Genomic DNA, 21,503 nt, shown 5'->3' on the forward strand with positions numbered 1-21,503 from the left:
TCCGGCCCCATGGACTTGTGCTCATCCAGCTTTTCTAAATAGTCCTGAACCATTTCTTTCTCCACAGAGGGCTGGTCACCTCCTCCCCATGCTGTGCTGCCCAGTGCAGTAGTCTGGGAGCTGACCTTGTTTGTGAAGACAGAGACAAAAAAAAGCATTGAGTACATTAGCTTTTTCCACATCCTCTGTCACTAGGTTGCCTCCCTCATTCAGTAAGGGGCCCACACTTTCCTTGACTTTCTTCTCGTTGCTAACATACCTGAAGAAACCCTTCTTGTTACTCTTAACATCTCTTACTAGCTGCAACTCCAAGTGTGATTTGGCCTTCCTGATTTCACTCCTGCATGCCTGAGCAATATTTTTATTCTCCTACCTGCTCATTTGTCCAATCTTCCACTTCTTGTAAGCTTCCTTTTTGTGTTTACAATCAGAAAGGATTTCACTGTTAAGCCAAGCTGGTCACCTGCCATATTTACTATTCTTTCTACACATTGGGATGGTTTGTTCCTGCACTCTCAATAAGGATTCTTTAAAATACAGCCAGCTCTCCTGGACTCCTTTCCCCCTCATGTTATTCTCCCAGGGGATCCTGCCCATCAGTTCCTTGAGGGAGTCAAAGTCTGCTTTTCTGAAGTCCAGGGTCCGTATTCTGCTGCTCCTTTCTTCCTTGTGTCAGGATCCTGAACTCAACCATCTCATGGTCACTGCCTTCCAGGTTCCCATCCACTTTTGCTTCCCTACTAATTCTTCCCAGTTTCTGAGCAGCAGGTCTAGAAGAGCTCTGCCCCTAGTTGGTTCCTCCAGCACTTGCACCAGGAAATTGTCCCCTACATTTTCCAAAAACTTCCTGGATTGTTTGTGCACCGCTGTATTGCTCTCCCAGCAGATATCAGGGTGATTAAAGTCTCCCATGAGAACCAGGGCCTGCGATCTAGTAACTTCTGCTAGTTGCCGGAAGAAAGCCTCATCCATCTCATCCCCCTGGTCTGGTGGTCTATAGCAGACTCCCACGACGACATCACCCTTGTTGCTCACACTTCTAAACTTAATCCAGAGACTCTCAGGTTTTTCTGCAGTTTCATACCGGAGCTCTGAGCAGTCATACTCCTCTTACATACAATGCAACTCCCCCACCTTTACTGCCCTGCCTGTCCTTCCTGAACAGTTTATATCCATCCATGACAGTACTCCAGTCATGTGAGTTATCCCACCAAGTCTCTGTTATTCCAATCACATCATAGTTCCTTGACTGTGCCAGGACTTCCAGTTCTCCTTGCTTGTTTCCCAGGCTTCTTGCATTTGTGTATAGGAACTTAAGATAACTCGCTGATTGTCCCGCTTTCTCAGTCTGAGACAGGAGTCCTCCCCTCTTGCACTCTCCTGCTTGTGCTTCCTCCCAGTATCCCATTTCCCCACTTACCTCAGGGCTTTGGTCTCCTTCCCCCGATGAACCTAGTTTAAAGCCCTGGTATAGACGCTCGGGCTGGAGCCCAGGCTCTGGAGCCCAGGCTCTGGGACTCCCCCACCTTGCAGGTTCCTAGAGCCTAGGTTCCAGCCCAAGCCTCAACATCTACCTCACGGTTAGACAGCCCCACAGACCAAGCCCTGTTATCCTGAGTCAGCTGGCACAGGCCAGCCACATGTGTCTAATTGCAGTGTAGACATTCCCAGAGTGTCTTGTCCAAAGCCACACAGTGATAAAACTGGATAAGAAGTCAGAGGTTTTCTGACTTCTATTCTCCTTCTCATTCCTTAAAGATTCATCATATTTTTGTGCTTAGCCTTTGTGTGTAAAAAATATGTAGAATAAATGTTGTTCTTATCTTTGTTGCAGAGGTTTCATAGATTTGAGAGGCTCTTTGGTTCTGGAACAGAAATGAGTGGCTGCAGAAATGAGCAAATAAGCTAAAGATCCTTTTATCCAGCTGGAATTTTCTGGTATAGTTAGGCTCAACATATTTTTATATTTAATATTTTTAATTAATTTCTTAATTTGTAATGCTAATACAAATCTGTTCCAAATATGTTTTGTATGAACATACTATGGTGCCATTCATCAAAGGACCACAAAGCACTTTTGACTGGTGGTTGAGTTGATATGTATTTATTGATCACAAGAGTTCATACAAAACTATCTTCTTGCATTGCATAAAGAGTGCAAATCTATTTTTAATGCAGCCAGCCAAAGTCCCAGTCTTGGATTGTGCGCTAACTGCTGGCTGATTAGTGTGAAATTGAATTTACACTAATTAGCCTGAGGTGAGGAGAGTGTGAAATAAACATTACATGTAAATTCTGCATTTTACAGTTATTTCTGTGTTTACATTGAAAGCAGCACTCTCTCTGGGATCCTCCTCTTCTAATTTCCCACACTACTTTCATGGTCTTGTAACTGGTGGTGAATACATCACATATTTCTATATATTGTGTTTCATAGCCATTCAAAACACACATTAATACTCCAATAGAGAATTTTGACATTTTAAATTTTAATTATCAAGAATTATTAACCCCAGAGGCTAATTTTCACTGTGGTAAAGTTGTATATCAAGAAAGAGAAATAAAGAAAATTGTGAGAAGGGGAATGCAGTCATGAATTTAAAAATCTGGAAACCTTCATAGTCTTACATCTGTACTGTAGGATGGTTCGTAAATGAATGTTATGTAGGGCTCTCTAAAGTCTGTTGTCCTGTTCTCCTGTGGTATATACCCGTCTAATAGGTGGTTATGATTGCTCCTGGCCATATGAGCGTGTGCAATGAGATTCTGAATTATGCTATCCTCTATAAGAGGAGCTTGTTAGTTCACAACTTTCAGTTCTTTTGGGCCAGATGGTGGAATAGTTCCCAGGGTGAGTGATATAGAGAATGAGGGAATAAAACACTCCAGTACTGTAATGAGTTGCAGTATAGTCCTTACTGACATTATCTTCTCTGTAGTTTTCCTGGCATAGAAAGTTTTTGAGAGGTATTTTCATGCCATGACAATCCAGTTTCTCATGCTCCTAGTGCACTGCCTAGTCAGTGTCCAAAGCAGTTTACAGTACAAGTAAAAGAAAGTAACTTTGAGGTCAGTAGATGTCACACTCTCATACCCTTGCATAAACCAGAGGAGTCTCCAGTTTGCCAGTCAGGCCAGCTTCAAATCTCCTTCACATGCCCAGAGCAGCACAACTTGACAGATACCAGGGGAGTCTCGGTAAAAGGTTTTTCATCTTTGTACTGTAAAACAGTAGATCTGAGTTAATAACTTAGTTGTTTCATTAAATGAATAAGATATCAGAAGATTATTTGACCAATGCCTTCTTAATTTGCTCAGTTATGGGAAAGCACTTGCATACTGAAATCCATAAAAATTTGATCTAAATTTGAGTTATTCATAGCCATCTTTACTATAATATCCGGATACTGTGGATTAAGTCAAATTGTCATATTACAAAATGCTGGGTTCCATTCAGTGACTGTGTATAATCATGATCCAATAAGAAAACTTTGGTTTCTTTATCTTATAGGCTCCCGTCTCCGTCAAGAAGATTTCCCACCTCGAATTGTTGAGCACCCTTCTGATCTAATTGTTTCAAAAGGAGAACCAGCAACTTTGAACTGTAAGGCTGAAGGCAGGCCAACCCCAACTATTGAGTGGTATAAAGGGGGTGAAAGAGTTGAAACTGACAAAGATGACCCTCGCTCCCATCGGATGTTGCTGCCCAGCGGATCTTTATTTTTCTTACGCATAGTACATGGACGCAAAAGTAGACCAGATGAAGGAGTCTATGTCTGTGTTGCAAGGAATTACCTTGGTGAAGCTGTGAGTCATAATGCATCGCTGGAGGTAGCAAGTAAGTAAAGGTTTTTCATCAATTTTTACGAACAGTCACTTGTCTTGATGTTGGCTATTACTGTGGAAATTTAAGAGAAAAAAAATCAACTTCTCTGAGACAAACAATTGACTTAAAATAAAGGTAGGAACTATGTACTTGAATTTACTGTACTACATACAAATATATTGGAAGGAAACGCAGACATTTTGAAGATTTGGACTTGCTGGCCAGATGCATCTTTAGTTTTCTATGAAGTTCTGGTTCTTTGTTGGCTGTTGAATGTTGCATGCCTGATTCAAAGTTTGATACTTTTTTCCACTCAGGGCCGGCTCCAGGCACCAGCTAAGGAAGCAGGTGCTTGGGGCGGCCAATAGAAAGGGGCGGCACTGGGGTCTTCGGCGGGAATTCGGCGGCAGGTCCCTCAGTCCTTCTCTTCCTCTTTGAGCTGCCGCCGAAGAGGAAGAGAGGGAGTGAAGGACCTGCCGCCGAATGGCCGCCAAAGAATAGAGCGGCGCAATTGTCCTGCCGCCGATGGGCTTCTTTTTTTTTTTTTCCCCGCCACTTGGGGCGGCAGAAAACCTGGAGCCGGATCGGTTTCCACCACATGTCATATCAAATGCAGTTTACTATTACTGGTGATAGAGTAAAGGCTTGATGTAGCATAGCACAGGTGCAAAGTGTTGTGTATATAAACATAAGGCAAAAAATTACTTAGCATGACTGGGTGCACAAGAGAAACCGGTCCTGCTCAAGTGAGTTCTGGTGCATGGCCAGTCAACTTCCTCTGGCTAATAGCAGGCATATGCCAAAGACAGGAGCAGATAGGTATGTTGTTCATTTACATTTCATCACACTTGTCCCTTCAGACATGCCCCTTTTCTGTTTTCTGCTCTGAAGAACAGAGTTAAAAGTGAGTGTGCATGAATCTTGAGACTTAGTGAGAAGGACTATACCTAAGTCAGAAATTTCAAACTCAGATATTTAGACACTGAAAGTCAGATTTCGGAACCTAAATAAGAGTTCTGATATCCACAACTCCTATAGAAGTCTATGGAAATTGTTGTTGCTTAACAGACCTGGAAGTCATGCCCCTTTTTTTGGTCCTAGTACCCATGCTTAGTCTCCACTCTTGTTTTCACAGGAGCAGAAGGTTCTTCTGCTTCCTGCTGTACACTCTTCCAGGACTTGAAGGTCAAGTCCCATATATGAAACATCTAAGACATTCTGTTAAAGGCCATTTTTATGTGTTTTTATTGCTGAATTACAATGATTACCACCTGAGTACTGATGGAAGCACAGCATATGCCTACACTCATACAGCCTTGATTATATAGCATATATTTTGTCATAACATTTAAATGAATTAATCTACCAGATCCACACCTGAAATCCCTTCTTGAGGAAAGATAAGAATTTGGCTCAGTAACTAATCCAAAGTTCTTGAAACTGCTTTAAAACACATTTGTTGTCTAGTTGTTCAGTGGTCTTTTGTAAAGAGTTGAGTAGCTGTAGCATTAAGCGCTTTATTGAAATCCAGTTCTCTTGACCTCCAGTTTACTATTACTTACTGTACAATGTAGTTCATAAATGTTGAATGTGTTTTAAAGATTTTTGCAAAGGATATTTGTAATGTGTGAGGCATTCAATTAAAAATCTGCAGTTTATTTGGTTAATAACATACAATGTAGTATCTTTTAATAACTTCTTAAAATGCACATGGTGTCAAGGCCACTATATCTTGTGTATGTATATGTATATTCACCTCACAATTTCCCATTTAAAGTCTAGGAACTAGGGTTAGGCCTATATTGGTGGAGCAGTGTTGCTGCTGCCAGGTCACCGGAATGCGCATAAAGGTACGAAACTTGGGTGGGGCAAGTCTGTATGTGAAAGCAGAAAGGAAGCCAGCACCCACCCTCCCTGGAGGTGAATGGCAGGCTGGGTTTGGACCTGCTGTGGGCATTACGCTAGTCGCCCCTTTTAAAGGGGGGCTGGGAAGGAATTTTTCCCACACCACCAGAATTGGCTGCGGTGGAATGTGGATTTTTTGCCTCCCTCACAGCGGGTGTGAGGATGGACCTTTTCTGGTGGATAGAAAAGGAGGTAGGCCATATGTCACAACTTACTTTGTAAGTTTTGGGTGGATATTCAGTGCAGGTACTCCATAGGGAGGGCAGCCAGTGACCAGATAAATGGCCTGGTAAAGGACTTAAAAGGAGGTACTGGATAAAGAAACAGAACGGGAGAGGGTGTTCAGGGACTCCCATGACAGGTACGGCATGGGGCCACCCCCCTCCCTCCTGTCTTCCTCCCCCACCGCCCCGTTCTCATAGCCCTCCTTAAGCCTCTTACAAGGCTGATGAATGGTAAGGTCCAAGCCATGGGTCGGCTGGGGGACCTGGATGGAAACAAAGGGAGGCTGGTAGAAGCCCCCGAGAATTGATTTGAATAAGCATGGATTTGCCTGCACTGTACACTTGATCTGCCGGGTAGTCCCAGACATCTCTATAATAAAGTTGCAGCCTGATTAAAACCATAACAAGTCCTTCTTGCGGTATACCCAGACAATGTGTTTGTGACCCCCATCTCAAGTCATCTTGATTAGATTGCAGGGAGAATCTTCATGACAGGGTATGAACTTGTATGCAAAATATTAGTGCCATCATAAGGTTTTTCAAGTGTCTTAATTCTTGAGACAGGGATAAAAGACAAGTATCTTCTAACAGAGCTTCACATATTTGCCACAGAACAATAGCATAGCATTAACTGCTTATCCAGTTCCAATCACACTCATATTGACAGTGAATCTCAGAGTTGTGAAATGTGAGTTGAGATTTGCTGAGACTTGATTGTTGTTAAAGTTGACATTAACACTTAAATGGGAAAAATCACTAATACGTGTGTTAGCAAATGAAATTTTTAGCGTTGGTAACATGGTATTTGAAAAGATTTTAACAGAACAAGCAATGATGTGAAAATGCAAAACCAGTGAAGCATTTTAAATAGCACTGAAAAGGTGAAGAATCAGATATTCTAGGAAACGGAAATAATTGAAGGCTACTGGAATAAATTTACATTAAATTTAACATCTGTGAAACATAGATATAACACTATCATTATAAACTACAGTTAGACTCATAGTGGTCAAAGAGAAAACACTGTTTTGGTTCACTTGTCACTGCATCCTCTTTCATACAAACAGTATTATCATATGCAATTGCTACTTTAAAAATCGTTAAATTTTAGTTTTGTCTTCGCATGTTTACACAATAAAATTGCCTTTATTTGGTGTGCATTTAAGAAACACAAAAGAACACTTTAGCATATTCATTTGGTTATGCTTTAATGCTACACAATCAGTTTAACTGAAAGACATTTGTAAAAAAAAAAAAAAAAGGGTAGGGAACAAAAGCTTTTATGCACTGTAACTGGTAGGTATGACTGGGAGCGACTCTTGTCTATGGCAGTAATTTGCATTTTATAAAGCACTTCCTTTTTCATCAATTCTGTTTGTCACAACTTTATTTAGATTTCAGTCCTTTAGTATCCTGTGAATTTGTAGCCTACACTTCAGATCAACAAATAGTTTATTTATTTTTCCAATAAACACTAAAATCAAATTTTTAGTGTTTTCTAAAAACCACATGTTTTCAAAACAAATTCACTCTTAATTTTTTGAGATAGGACAATTCATCAAGGAAATTTTGTTTTTGTTTTTACAATACAATGGGGATATTACTAATTCTTTTCTTTGTTCTATGATACATATACGCTTTAGAGAGTCTCCAGTTACAATAGAAGAAGTTAGGGTGATATGTCAAAACACAATACAATCTTCCGGGATGTGAAATATTAACATTAAACATTTTTTTAATTCTACTAATATATTTTTAAGTACATATAAAATTTTATTCTATGTATCAGATTGACAGCCCCAGAAACTAAAATCCTTCTTGTATCCACAGAACAGATAGAATATGAGGAAGCAGGAATGTGCAAGCTTACTCATCTTCTACTTCCCACTCCCCAGTAGGCCCACCAAAATACGCTGTATATGTATCTTCACTTATCCCTTACTGAGGTCTATCTTTTAGCTAGCCAGGGCCATTTGTCCCTTGGTGAATAGCATCGATCTAGCACTAATAACTATTTGGTATCTTCAGTAAACTGAATCAAGAAAACCATTTTCCTCACTACAATCTCTGCCTCTTGTGTTACTTTAAAATTATGAGCTTTATGCATTACATTGTTGGGCTTGCTTTCTGGGGTCCTTGGCATTGTTTAAAAGTACTGTATTCTCTCTTATTTTCATATGCTTTTCCTGTATGTATTTCCTGTTATTGGCCTTTTTTAAAACAAACAAACAAAATAGCAACATGATCCCCAAGCGTGGCACTATGTACGTAATAAATGTATCTTCCAAAATGGGGTCTCTTCCCTAAATACAGCATAGCATTGCTTATCTTATCCTGAGTCTCTTCTGTGTGTTCAGGTTACAGGGTTGTGTGTTACTGACTTAGTCAAATCACAAGTCACTTGATATTTCTTGACACCAAAAGCTTAAAATCTATCAACCAGCAGTAGTGTTGCAGTAGTGCAAAACTCTAGAGACGTGTGGTACTGTCTCAGTTAGAGAAGTAGCTTTGTAACTTAATATTAGGTGATATAATTTTTATATAGTTTATTCACAAAGGAGTTATAAAATATATATAATATATAAAAAATAGGAGGTTCAATTACAAGACAGGTTAACAGGATATTGTTCCCACTTTCTGAAATGGAACCTGCTTACATATTTTCAGACTTTACTCATAACTGAATGAGGCTTCTGTGTACTAGACCAACCAGTGAAGGCAATGGGATAATCAGGCATCGGTAACCAGTCATCCTTCAGAGACTTTATACCACTACAAGTCTGTTTGCTTCTCTCTTCTTGACTTCCTGAACTCAGCCTTTTGATCACCGGAGACCTCCTTAAATTAGCTCCATGTTTTGTTTTTGAAGAATGTAACTGGTTTCGAATTACCATGTACCAGTGACACATTCCCTGTTGGTGAAAGGTCCTAAAGAATGTGATAAAGGGCATGTCCTTGTCAAGACTAAATGGGGTAATTCTTATTATAAATGTCAGTTTTTACAGGTAGGAGCACAGAGTCGATCAGTGTTTTGCTCCTCCAAATAAGTGGTCCAGACAAGAATCTGTCCATCACATCAACAACTTAGAAACAAAGGCTGTTCCTCACCCTAAAGGAAACAAAATCTGTTTTGGAGATATGAGAGAGGTTATCTATCAACAAACCAGGAGTGTACTACAGCTGTTTCATGCTGTTGAGTCCCTGAAGCTTCTCTGATGAACAGATGCACCTGATCAAGATCAAATTCATTTATTTGGCATCTCATTGCACAGCAAACTGACTCAACAGTTACAGTGCATCCTTTAGATTTCCATGCAATTACTCTTTTTTGAGAGAGAAGATATTCCTGGACCTGTAATATCCATGAGAATAAAGATGGTTCTCAAGTTGTGTGGCATTTATTCATAACCAAGAGTGATAGTAGTGGCAGGCAAATGCCCATGGTCAATACCTTTTTGCCTTCCTCATTTCTGCCTCTCCCCCCCCCCCCCCCCGCATTCTGAAGATTCTGCGGATCTTAAGGAGAACCAAAGTGCCGGTGTTTGGTAGACACCAGCCTCATACATCTTCATTTTCAAATTGCTTCTTGCTTAGATGATAGCTATAGTTTTGCCACCCGTGTACAGGAAATCTTTATTCCTAAGCCCCCTAAATCATATTGCTGTAAAACAGGAGTGGCCAACCTGAGCCTGAGAAGGAGCCAGAATTTACCAATGTACATTGCCAAAGAGCCACAGGAATACGTCAGCAGCCACTCATCTGCTCCCCTCCCCAGCTCCTCCCGCCGATCAGCGCCTCCCCCTCCTTCCCTGCACCTCCTGATCAGCTGTTTCGTGGCATGCAGGAGGATCGGGGGTGGAGCAAGGGCATGGCAGGCTCAGGGGAGGCGATGGGAAGGCGTGGAGTAGGGGCAGGGCCTGTGGCAGAGCCAGGGGTTGAGCAGTGAGCACCCCGCAGTACATTGGAAAGTTGGTGCCTGTAGCTCCAGCCCCGGAGTCGGTGCCTATACAAGGAGCCGCATATTAACTTCTGAAGAGCCGCATGTGGCTCCGGAGCCACAGGTTGGCCACCCCTGCTGTAGAAAAACCGGTCTGTGCAACCAGGTTTTTGAGTAAAGATTTGCAAAGAGACAGTTTTCTAATACAATTATTTTTCTACAAGTTATACTAACCATTACCTCTAATTTCTGTAACAATGCTTCTCGGCATTGCACAGCTAAGATTCTAAGCTATTGTGTATGTTGTTTGCTAATATATTTGTTTTTAGTTTAGAGCTGGATGGTAACCCAAATGTTCTTCACATTCAGTTCCCAGCAGTACCTATAAAGTATTCTGACTTACCAGGATGTGGCATCCTTTTTGAGAATACCTTCTTAGGATGGTGTTAACTTGAGATATGATCTGACATTGCTATCTAATCAGTCTTCCTAAGAGACTGATGTCCTTCTTACAGCAATTACTTTGGGGATAGTACTTCAAAAATGACATGGGAAAAACATGGCTCACTTACCTTTGATTGGTAAGTTGTAACATGGTGATCATACCTGTTCTCACTGTAGGTTCAGCTCTGGAAATACTGCAATCTCTGGGAGGTTATATATGCATTCTAACTGCCTTTGTATAGCAGGACTGTTCTAAAGCAGTAGCTGAAATTAATCAGCAAAATAGTTCCCATTTTGGAGTAGACTTTGTGGCCCACTGATAAACTGGTAACTGACAGATCAGCACTTGTTAAGCATGTCCATTTTAATGTAATGAGTAGGTTAACTTCACTTTGTGAAGAATCTTGTTAAGTTATTTGCTCTATAAATTACTGTAATATGGTACCTAAACTGCATTGCAGTTGTATGGCACAATTATTTACTGAGTTGATTTTGAGAAGATTTTAGATTTTGTTTGCATTCTAAACTGGGAAAACAGGACTCCTAATAATAACCTACAGCCTTGATAACTTTTCTCAGAATATTACTTAAATTCTTTAATGTTAGAGTCTTATGCGTGGAAAAGATTTTGAATAGAACTGGTTCGTTCCTTTCTTTCCTCCCAAAGTTTCAGACATAGGAAGAAGCAGATATCATCAAAAATTTTAGTGACGCTATACCCACAAGTAATGGCATTAACAAAAGTTGCTTGAGGCAATACAGGTTTCATAGCACAGTTGTTGGTAATGCTTTTAAAAGCATTACCATCTATGCTGTATTTGCCTTGAAACTAAGTGTTACTGTACAGCTGTAACAACAACTGAAATCGTGGGTTACTAGAAGCTGTCAACTTCTAAAGCATTTTTAAAATGGAATGTAATGTCATTTCAAATCTTACTTCCTGTGCAACAGTGATAACACGTGTGTTTGTGCCTGCTATTTGCAGTACAGTATGTGTTGACTGTACTTCAGGAAAGCAAAAGTGATTACATTAGCTTATCTTCATATAGCTTTGGATTTTTTAAAGTAATTTTCTTAGCCATTCTAGTCAATAGCAGAAAATGTTATCGTTGAGAGTTTGAGTCTTTAGTTCTATCCTTTACCTCATTCACTTAGTTCTTGAGGGGAACAGAGAACCTTGGGGGAGAGGGATAGCTCAGTGGTTTGAGCATTGGCTTGCTAAACCCAGGGTTGTGAGCTCAATCCTTGAGGGGGCCACTTAAGAATATGGGGCAAAATCAGTACTTGGTCCTGCTAGTGAAGGCAGGGGGCTGGACTCAATGACCTTTCAAGGTCCCTTCCAGTTCTTGGAGATAGGATATCTCCATTTTTTTTATTTTGCTTTGCAATTAATTCTAACTCCTTCTCTCCCCAACATCCTATGTAATTTGGCAGCAGAATTACATTGGTAGTAATTAAAGCTGAAGTAATTCTGGGAGCTTAGTACTATAAGGAAATCCCATCTAACTATCCTTGGCATAAAACATAGTTATCCTAATGAAAATGGGAGAATTAATCAAAAACAGGGGAGTAACTAGCCATGGCTGGGGGGAGCAACTAGCCATAGCTGGGGAAAAAAAACTAATTTCCTTGAAACTTACTGTTACATTTCTAAATTTTGATATTATATACATAATTGAGCTATTATGTTTACAGCACATCCCTGAAACTTTGAAAGGTGATTATTGTACTCCAGAGAAATAAAACTATCCTCCTTTCAGATCTAAAGAGGTGTTGTATACACACACACATGCATAATTTAGTTCTGTTTTAAAAAAAAATAAGGAAAGTAAAACAAAAATAAAATTCAAACTTTTTAATTAAATGTCTTTCTCAAATACTATTGTGGATTGATTATGGGTTAGGCCTAGCAAAAATGAACAAATGTTTTATAAATCAGGGAGTAATGACATGTTTTAAAATATAGTTATTCACCATGACCTGTAAAATATCAATTGAGGGCCAGAGGATTCTATCTGGGGAGAAAAAAAGTTTGACCTACCTTTTTCTACTATGGAATTTACAGTAACTCCTCACTTAAAGTCGTCCCGCTTAATGTTGTTTCGTTGTTACGTTGCTGATCAATTAGGGAGCATACTCCATTTAAAGTTGTGCAATGCTCCACTCTTATATTGTTTGGCTGCCTGCTTTCTCCACAGCTGGCAGCCTCCCTATGGCCCCCTCCCCCGCAGCACCTCCTGCCCGCCGGCAGACTCTGAGGATCAGCGCCTTCCCCCTCCTCCCCCTGCCTCCTGCCGGCGGCAATCAGCTGGCTTGCGGCATTTTGGAGGCAGGAGGAAGGGGGGAGGAGCGAGGACTCGGCGCGCAGGCTCCCCCTCCCTCCCCTGCCTCCCAAACGCAGCAAGCCAGCTGATTGCCCGGGCAGATGGGAGGGGGGAGGAGTGAGGACTCGGCGTGCCTCCCCCCTCCTTCCCCTATGTGGCAATCAGCTGGCTTGTGGCGTTTAGAAGGGAGGGGGAGTGAGGGGGAGGAGCCAGGATGCAGCGAGCGAAGTAAAGGGGGAGGAGGTGGGGGGGTAAAGAGGCGGGTCAAGGGTGGGGGCTTGGGGGAAGGAATGGGTGGGCTGAAGGTTGAACCCCGTGCCTCTGGTGCTTGCAAAGTAGGGGAAGCTGCCCTGGAACCTAACTCCCCCATTTATATTAATTCTTATGGGGAAATTGGATTTCACTTAAAGTTACATTTTTCAGGAACATAACTACACCGTTAAGTGAGGAGTTACTGTACTTCCCTTCATTTTTCCCCCCCATGTCACACTTGAAAACATGTGCTGTTCCTTTACATCTTTAATGGCAAACTCAGCAAAAGGGGGGTCTAGGGTAGGTTCTAGAGTGAAGCTCTACATTGAACTAGAAAGACAATGTAGTTTTATTCTGATACTTGTTTTCCTATTCCCAGTAACATTCCCAGTTCAGTGTTGGGAAAAGTTGACTTTCTGTGATTCTTCCCTATTGTCACTTGCCATGGTGTATAAATCTCTACCCTCCAGAAGAATTTCAGTTTGAGACCACAGCATGGTGGAATGGCAGAATCAGTGCTTCACTAAAATGAAATTTAGCACAGAATGTGTCAAAGTACAGCTCAGCCCATTCATTTATGGACAAGAAAGTGAAGCTTACTGCAGATTCAGAAAGAAGTCAAAGCTGTAGTTGAAATATCACTACTAAAATGTATCCAAACTGATGCAATTTTCTGGAATGATAAAATTGCAGAACTAAATCATGTTTAATCTATCCTCAAAAGGACAAGCTCTGTGTGAATCGCCTAACATATAATCTGTGTGGATCTGGGATAATACACAAGAGCACGCTTGAAAGATTTAAAAACACAATTGACCATATACCTAGTACTGGCATTTTATGATCTTGATAGCTGGTAGCTACGCCAATTACATAGATATGTTTGGAGGCTCATATTTTATCTTTCCAGATGGCTTTCAGATATTGAGACCAGATATGTCTAAAACAAGGAGAGCATGTTTGGTGAGCATGTCAATTTCAACTTGCCGCTGCTTGGGAATGCTATGAGCAGCAATAGAGATGGCCACTGTAGTTCTTTGTGGGGAAGCAAGATCCAAAAAAATGGTAACTGGGGAGGGCTACAGCAGCAGAGACCTCCTTTTTCCTTTTCCACATCTTTGTTGCAGGTAGAGGCCATTGAGGAATGGGGAGAGAGGGGCAAGGAAGAGACGTGCCTGATGAGAGTTGGTTGGGACATTTTCAACAAAACATTTTTTTGTTAGAAAATGCCAATTCAGCAAAACCAAAACTTTTTATGGAAATGCATCATTTTCAAAGAAAGTTTTTCATTGGGAAGGTTCCTCAGGTTCCGGAGTGAATTTCTTGTCAAAATGAGAGAGGGTTCCCCCAGAATAGCCAATAGCCTGGTGGTTAGGGCACTCGTCTGGAGCATGTGAGAGCCAGAGTCTTGAGCCAGCATCCCAGGTGAATGCCCCAAATACTGGATGATTCCATTGTTCTGGGGTTGGGATATGCCTTTTTTGGACCAACATTTTTTTTTTCTAAAGGTCTCGGTTTCGTCCCACAACAGGAGTTTTTTTTTTTTTTTGAAGAATGGAAAGCCTATCTGTGTGACAGATATCTTTACCTCTCTCAGCAGGCAAAAGGCCTTGGAGAGGGAAAGCAAAACTTTATTTCCCCCTTGAAGGAGTGGTAGGTGTGGTGCGACTTCATATTTATCAAACACTTCCAAGACAGAGGCTGATACAACAGATGGAGTCCTAAAGCATGGTTCACAGACAGCACTCGGATAAAAATACCAGAACCCTCTCCTTCCTAGCATCTAAGGTCAACACCAGGCTGACTTCTCCTGGATATTGCTGGTAGGCTTCCTGATCCCAAGGAGCTCTTTTATATCTATCATTAGCTAGTAGGTATGTGGTCAATTTTTAAAGCCCTGCCTCACAGCATGTCACTTTAGGCAGAGCTGTGGGACTAGATTTCAGAATCACAAATCTCTGAAATTTTTCAGAAACAACCATCTGCTGAACCCCTAACAGGGGGAGGGGGAGAGAGAGAGAGAGAGAGAGAGAGAGAGAGAGAGACACACACACACACACACACATCCTACTTTTTGATCATGTACCAATTTCTGTACCACTTTTACCATTCCATTGTATATGAGAAGTTACTGGCAAAGATTATGAAGGGCTAGATGAGCAAAATGCTGCCTTTCTGGTCCTCACCATTGATTATCTAGACCCTGGTTCCTCTCAAGCCTACATTTTCTAATATGTTTTCCTGTAATACTGAGAAATCAGCATGTTAACCCAAATTTAGGAAGATAATTATGTTAAGCTAACATGTCTGAAAAACGCATTCTTTTTGCCTGTCAAAACGGGGACATAGGTTTTGATCAATATTTACAGGAATGGTATTTTTATAAGTCATTATTCACCTCAAATAAAGAGAACTAGGTATTCTTAAAATAGAAAATAATGTGTGTTTATTGTCTCTAGACTATAAAATTTCCTGAAACAAAATTGCACTGGTTATAAAGCTTTGCATCTTTGTGTCTGTGTAATGTTCAGATGACAATCATCTGACCAAACTTGGATCCAGTATGTAAATTGACTTCAGCTGACTGCATTGAATTTGAAAGAAATTTAATATGGAAACTGCCTCTGCTCCTCTCCCCATGGTAGTAGATGCTTCTCTACGTCATCTGTTAAGCAGTGCATAGTCAGCATATGGCTCTTTCTCTCCTATTTAAACTGTTTCCTCCTGGGAAAAGGAAATTCCCCTCAGACCAGACAGACATCTGCTGACTCTCTCTCCTACCAGCAAAGCCACAGAAAAGATATCTTTCCTGTGATTAAAAGAAATACGTCTGGAGGCTTTTAGTTTTCATTCAATTAATCAAAGATTAAACCCATGTGGACTCTCTGAACTGAGCTTCTTTGTGCTTTCTCTAGCGCCGCTGATTGGAACCCTTCTGCATATGTTTTGACTGAAATTTAAGATTTTACCCACATAAATGTTTTAATGCAAAACTAATGTGTCTTCATCAGGAACAAGAAAAAAAGTTTAATAATAAGTAGAAAATAGAGTATTAAAATATTACTACTAAGTTTCCTTTCACATTAACGCATAACTTGAGGTGCATATTTTAATTAAAAAATGAAATGAAAGGTAATACAGTGTGCAGTGCTCTATACTTTGTCAACTCCATGTTTCTCAACAAAAGCCTTATGGATATATTAGAGGCACATAGTTTAAGGCCATAAGCGACCAGCAGGTCATTTAGTCTTACCCCCTGTATATCTAATCCATATATTTCCATTGGTAAATCATTTAAAAAAATAGTGCTACTATGCATTATAAACATTATTTACACTAAGACTGTCGGTAGCTTCTACCTTAATTCCTCATCCCGATGATGTACTGCAGATGAAACATTAGAGAAATGTTTCAATCTTGTAGGTTTTTCCCCTACCTCAGAAAGGGAGTTATTTTTCTTCCTAATGTTTATAAAAAAATGTTGACTGAAAAAGTCATTAAGAGCAGGATCGCAATAATTTAAACAGATTATCTGAATACTAGTGAGTCTGTTTATACAGACTATTTATCTGAAGATAATTTGGTTGGCTCCAGTTTTATTAGTGGAATTAGTTCTTTGTTATAGTCTGTGGCATGGTTTTGAAACAGCAGAGACCTTACTGATAACTTGACTTTCCAAAGGTATTTGTACACAGCTGTGCTTTCTCTTGCAGTATTCTGACTAATTATTCTATATTTTGGTAATGTATTGATTGATTTTTTTTCTTTAAAATGTATTTAAAATATAGTAGCCTATCTAATTTTCTGAAAAGCTTTGAATCCCGTAATTAAAATACACATACAGCATAAAGAACTACCCTTAGATAAATATCCACCCAACAATCCTTTTTTTTTTTTTTTCTGGCAGCACATTTGATAGTCTAGCAAAGATTTTGAAGGTGGATTTTCATGCAACCTTTTATTTCTAAGGAACTATCAGATTTCTAGTTTTTATGCATTATTTTTAGGCTATGCTCCTACTGCTGACTTTGACATCATCCCTCGTCCTTTTGTGTAGCCAAAATTTCTGCTGAAGTCTGTGGTACATTCTGTGCACACACACACAACTATCTTGGGGATGGAAGTAGTATAAGACCATAGATAGTAGGATCAGACCCTTAATGGAAAGATTGGAATTTGTTTGTTTGGTCCCTCAAGATGCATTTTAAAAGAAAACAAAATAATCCTAAAAAACTTGAATCAACAGATGTACTGTTATATTTTGTGTGTGTGTGGGTGTGTGTGTAAAATCCTCATTAAAGATAATTAGGTTTTATTATCATGCTTTCTTAAAGGGAATATCCCCTGTTTTCTAGAAAAATACATGATGCAATGTATGCAGATGACTTGTATATGAAAAAAGTAAAATTTGAAAATATACTTTTTTATTAATTAGCTTGCTATTGTAAAAGGGAATTAATTTTACAGTGACTATATATCTCTTTTCTTTTTAGTAATAGAGGGCCAGGTCAAACATCCATTGATGTCATTGGCAAAATTCATACATTCAGTGGAGAATATTTTACAGACCATTTTGTTTTCTGATTCCAAGGGAGCGTTTTGGATATTTGGGTATTGTCCATTTACTCATAGACTTGAAGTCCAGAAGGGACCATTGTGATCATTTAGTCTGACCTCCTGCACATCACAGGCCACAGACCCTCACCCACCCACTCCTGTAATAGACCCCTAGTCTCTGGCTGAGTTACTGATGTCCTCAAATCATGATTTAAAGACTCTAAGTTACAGAGAATTCACCATTTACACTAGTTTAAACCTGCAAGTGACCCATGCTGCAGAGGAAGGCGATCCCCTCCCGCCCAACATCTCTTCCATTCTGACCTGGGGGAAAACGCCTTCCTGACCCCAAATATGGCATTCAGTTAGACCCTGAGCACATTGGGAATACCTGCCAGGAAGGTATCAGTTAGGTTTTTTGCTCCCACTGCTCCCCTTGGAAGACTGTTCCAGAACTTCATTCCTCTGTTAGAAACCTTCATCTAATTTCAAGCGTAAACTTGCTGATGGCCAGTTTATATCCATTTGTTCTTGTGCCAACATTGGCTCTTAACTTAAATAACTCTGAACCTTAGATTTACAGTACAGCCTGTACATGCTAATGAAGTGTTTTTTCAATGGTAATTCAGTGGTATTCAGACAGCATTGTTCCTGCTCAAGAAAGATTGATACGTAAAGAACGGTCACATTTTCTGCTAATGCTAAATGCCTTGTGTTTAAACAATTTTATTTTTGTTTTTTGAGACATTAGATAATTGAAATGGCAATTTTGGTGTTCCATCCGAATAGCTTAAAGAATCCTCAGCATGAATCTCATTGGCTCACGGATTTGACTGTGTGTTTGTACAACACCTAGCACAACAGGGCAAAAGACCGAAGTCCTGTGATTAGCAAAAGAGCTAGTATAGCATTCAGAACCAGAAGTGCCACTTCCCTAACAATGTGCCTTAGCTCATATCTGATAGGTAGCTTTGAAGGAGTGACAGGAAAGTTAACACTGTATGCTCAATGAATCATTGCACACTCTTCTGAGATTGCCAAAAAAAATTGCTCCTTTCGGGTTGATGATGTACTTTGATTTGTGTAGTACCTTCTATTTAAGATTCTTAAAGTACTTTAGAAATGCTTTCTTGAGGTGGGAAAGTCTTATTACTCCATTCAATAGAGAGAGAAATTGAGATAGAGAGAAGTTAATTTATGTGCTCAGGGGTCACTTAGGAAGTTTGGTAGAACTGGAAATAGAACACACAACTATTTGGTTCCCACTCTTGTGCTTTACCATAAGACTACTCTTCCTCCTTATGCTTATAGAAAATTTAAAATGTTTTTACAGCTACTTCTAGCACTAATTGAAAGTTATGTGCAACGTCCTTTGAAATGGTAACAAAAGCAGGTTGATCTCATTCCCTTTGGGTGGTGGTGGGAGGCAAAATTAGTTTTCTTACTTGTAATTTCAGTTTCTCTTACTACTCACTGCTTTAGTCTTTTTTTAAACTCATGGGTATTTCTGTTTGATCCTGTGGAATAGAGGCATAGTTTCAAAGTAGAGGAGATAGAAAACTATTGTTGTTATTAAAACTTAAAATGGAGAAACAAATACAACTATAGTATTGTCATTTTTGTACTATTTAAGCCTAAGAGAAGAATATTCCTCCTTGTCCTGATCTTAATTAAGACATAAAAGAAACCCATGCTAAACCAAACTTGTATGTAGAATAATAGATAAGCATAGGGAGAGTCTGTCCAGAGCAGAGCAATCAAAATTTAAAGGTGAAAAACTAATTTGCCTTTCTTTTTGTGATGGTTCTAGTGCTCTGGCTGTAACTTATGGAACGTAGCCAGCAGTGACCATTGTCTCCCAAACACACAAATGGGGTAATTATATAGTAAACAGATTAAAAAATAGTCACAGAAGTGAAAGGCTGGCTCAGGTTGGGGACGTGATGGTTGTTCTTCGCTACTGGTAAAATTTGCAGATGACACACAAATCAGTAGGAATGGTAAAAAATGATGGGGACAGGTCAGGTATACAGGCTGACCTGCATCACTTGGTAAGATGCCCTTATTAGGGAAAATGTGTTTTAATACAGCCAAACGCAGGGACATATATCCAGAAACAAGGTATGTAGATCACATTTACAAGATTTTGGGACTCTGCCCTAGAATCCAGTGGCACTGAAAATGACTTTGGAACTATGGTAGATAGTCGTTTTGAACATGAGCCATCAGTGCGATGCTGTCGCTCAGAGGGCAAACTCAGTTCTCAGAACTATCAGCAGGGGATTATCAAGGAGGAGGTGGCATTAAGGTATGTAGCATTAGTGATATTGGAATAATGTGTCGAGTTCTGGTGTCTATACGTCAAAAAAGAATGTTGATAAATTAATAAATGTTCAGAAGAGAAGTACAAGAATGATTAAAGGTTTGGAAAACATGCCTTTGTAGTGAGAGACTTAAGAATCTCAATGTATTTAGTTCATCCAACAAAAACTTTTAAGATGTAACTTGAACACTGACTACAAGTACCTACCCAGGGAAGAGATTTCTGACAGTAGGTGGATCTTTAATCTAGCAGAAAAAGGCATGAGATCCAGTGGCTGGAAGTTGAAGCTAGAAAAACTGGGACTAGAAATCAGGTGCAGATTTTTAACAAGGTGATTAACAATTGAAAAATTTTACATGTGAATATAGAAGATTTTCCATCACTTGAAGTCTTTAAATCAAAACTGGATATCTTTCTAAAATACATGCCATATCTCACACAACAGTTATAGGCCAGATGCAGAAAGTACTGGGTGAGGTTCTATGGCCTGTGTTACTAGATGATCATAATGATCCCTTCCGGCCTTAAAGTCTATTACTCCTGAAAGGGAAGCAGGCCAGAGCCAAGTCCCAAAACTTCCTTGCTAAAACCCTCAGTGTCCATCTAACCCCTCACCCCCAGCCACTCCGTTGTGCAGCAAAGTGAGATGCTGTGAAGCTACAGGCTGCAGGAATTACTGTCCTGGTGTGTTGGCATAGGAATGGTAATTTCTAGGGGAAACCTCTGGTACTAAAGGTATCTTAAAAAAAGACACAATTTCTTGTCTGATCTTAGAGGCACAAGAGCTCTTTGTTTCTGTCTGTGTCCACGCTGATAAAAGCTCGGGATCCCACTGCTAGACTAGAGAATTCTCTGCCCTCCAAAAAATTCTTCTGTGAAGACTCTCACTTTTCCAAATGGAGACAAACCTGGAAGGAAGAAAATTGCCAGGGATAAAATAAGATAATCTTTTTTATGAAGGCAAAGGAATCCCTTGCAAAAAGCTGTCTCATAGATGACAGAAGAGGAAACGCCCACTCTCCTTCCTGAAGGGAGAGAGACTGGGGGGAGGGTGCTGTTGATTCAGCAAATATGTCAACAGAGAGAGCATGCAGTTCCATTTAATAATTACATAAAAGGAACTCCATCTCCTTTCTGTGGGTTGAGCAGAAATAATTTTTATCCAGAGCAGTGGGTCCATCATAGCGGATTTTTGGAGGCTTTTTAAAAATGTCTTTTTCCATTAACAGATATAAACTTATTACATCTTTAAAAACATGGTTTAGTGGACTAATTGTGCTTTAGAAAAGCCGGTGCACGGATAACCTCTTAAACATTCTGATTTTTAATATGTGGGTTGCTAAGTGTCAAAATCAGCATGTAGACACACAACATTGTGGTGATTTCTGTCGCAGTTTTGAGGGAAGCCTGAACTATTGTGTGTCAAGAAGGTAAAACAATGCACTTGTATTGCATCTTGCTATCTTCTTTCTCCATATTAACTTGCACCATGTGCACAGAATTTAAATAAAGCAGTGTTAGGGTTTTTTTCATTACTGTCATTTACTTTTCGATTAAGAGTGCAGTAAAATGTGCCATAGGAGGAGGAAGTAAGTATCCAATTGCCTTTCAGAACTGTTTTTGCTTCCTAAGTAAAATTTCTGTTTAGAGCAAATGTATATTTATGCATACATCTCACTAATCAGTAAATCCAAGAAAGGGAGGAGAGAGA

The 21,503-nt window shown here is 39.9% G+C and overlaps 1 protein-coding gene across 1 annotated transcript in view; it reads left to right on the plus strand.

The window, feature by feature from the left end:
* ROBO1 (roundabout guidance receptor 1) overlaps window positions 1–21,503 on the plus strand; it is a gene marked incomplete at its 5' end in the record, with an annotated part of 534,368 nt that overhangs the window by 157,400 nt on the left and 355,465 nt on the right. Inside the window, one exon of the mRNA XM_065420893.1 lies at window positions 3,512–3,838. Within this exon, the coding sequence (XP_065276965.1) occupies window positions 3,512–3,838 (327 nt within the window). The remainder of the gene's footprint in view (window positions 1–3,511; window positions 3,839–21,503) is intronic.

This window comes from Emys orbicularis, chromosome 1 (genome assembly GCF_028017835.1).
Source record: "Emys orbicularis isolate rEmyOrb1 chromosome 1, rEmyOrb1.hap1, whole genome shotgun sequence".
NCBI lineage: Eukaryota > Metazoa > Chordata > Testudines > Emydidae > Emys > Emys orbicularis.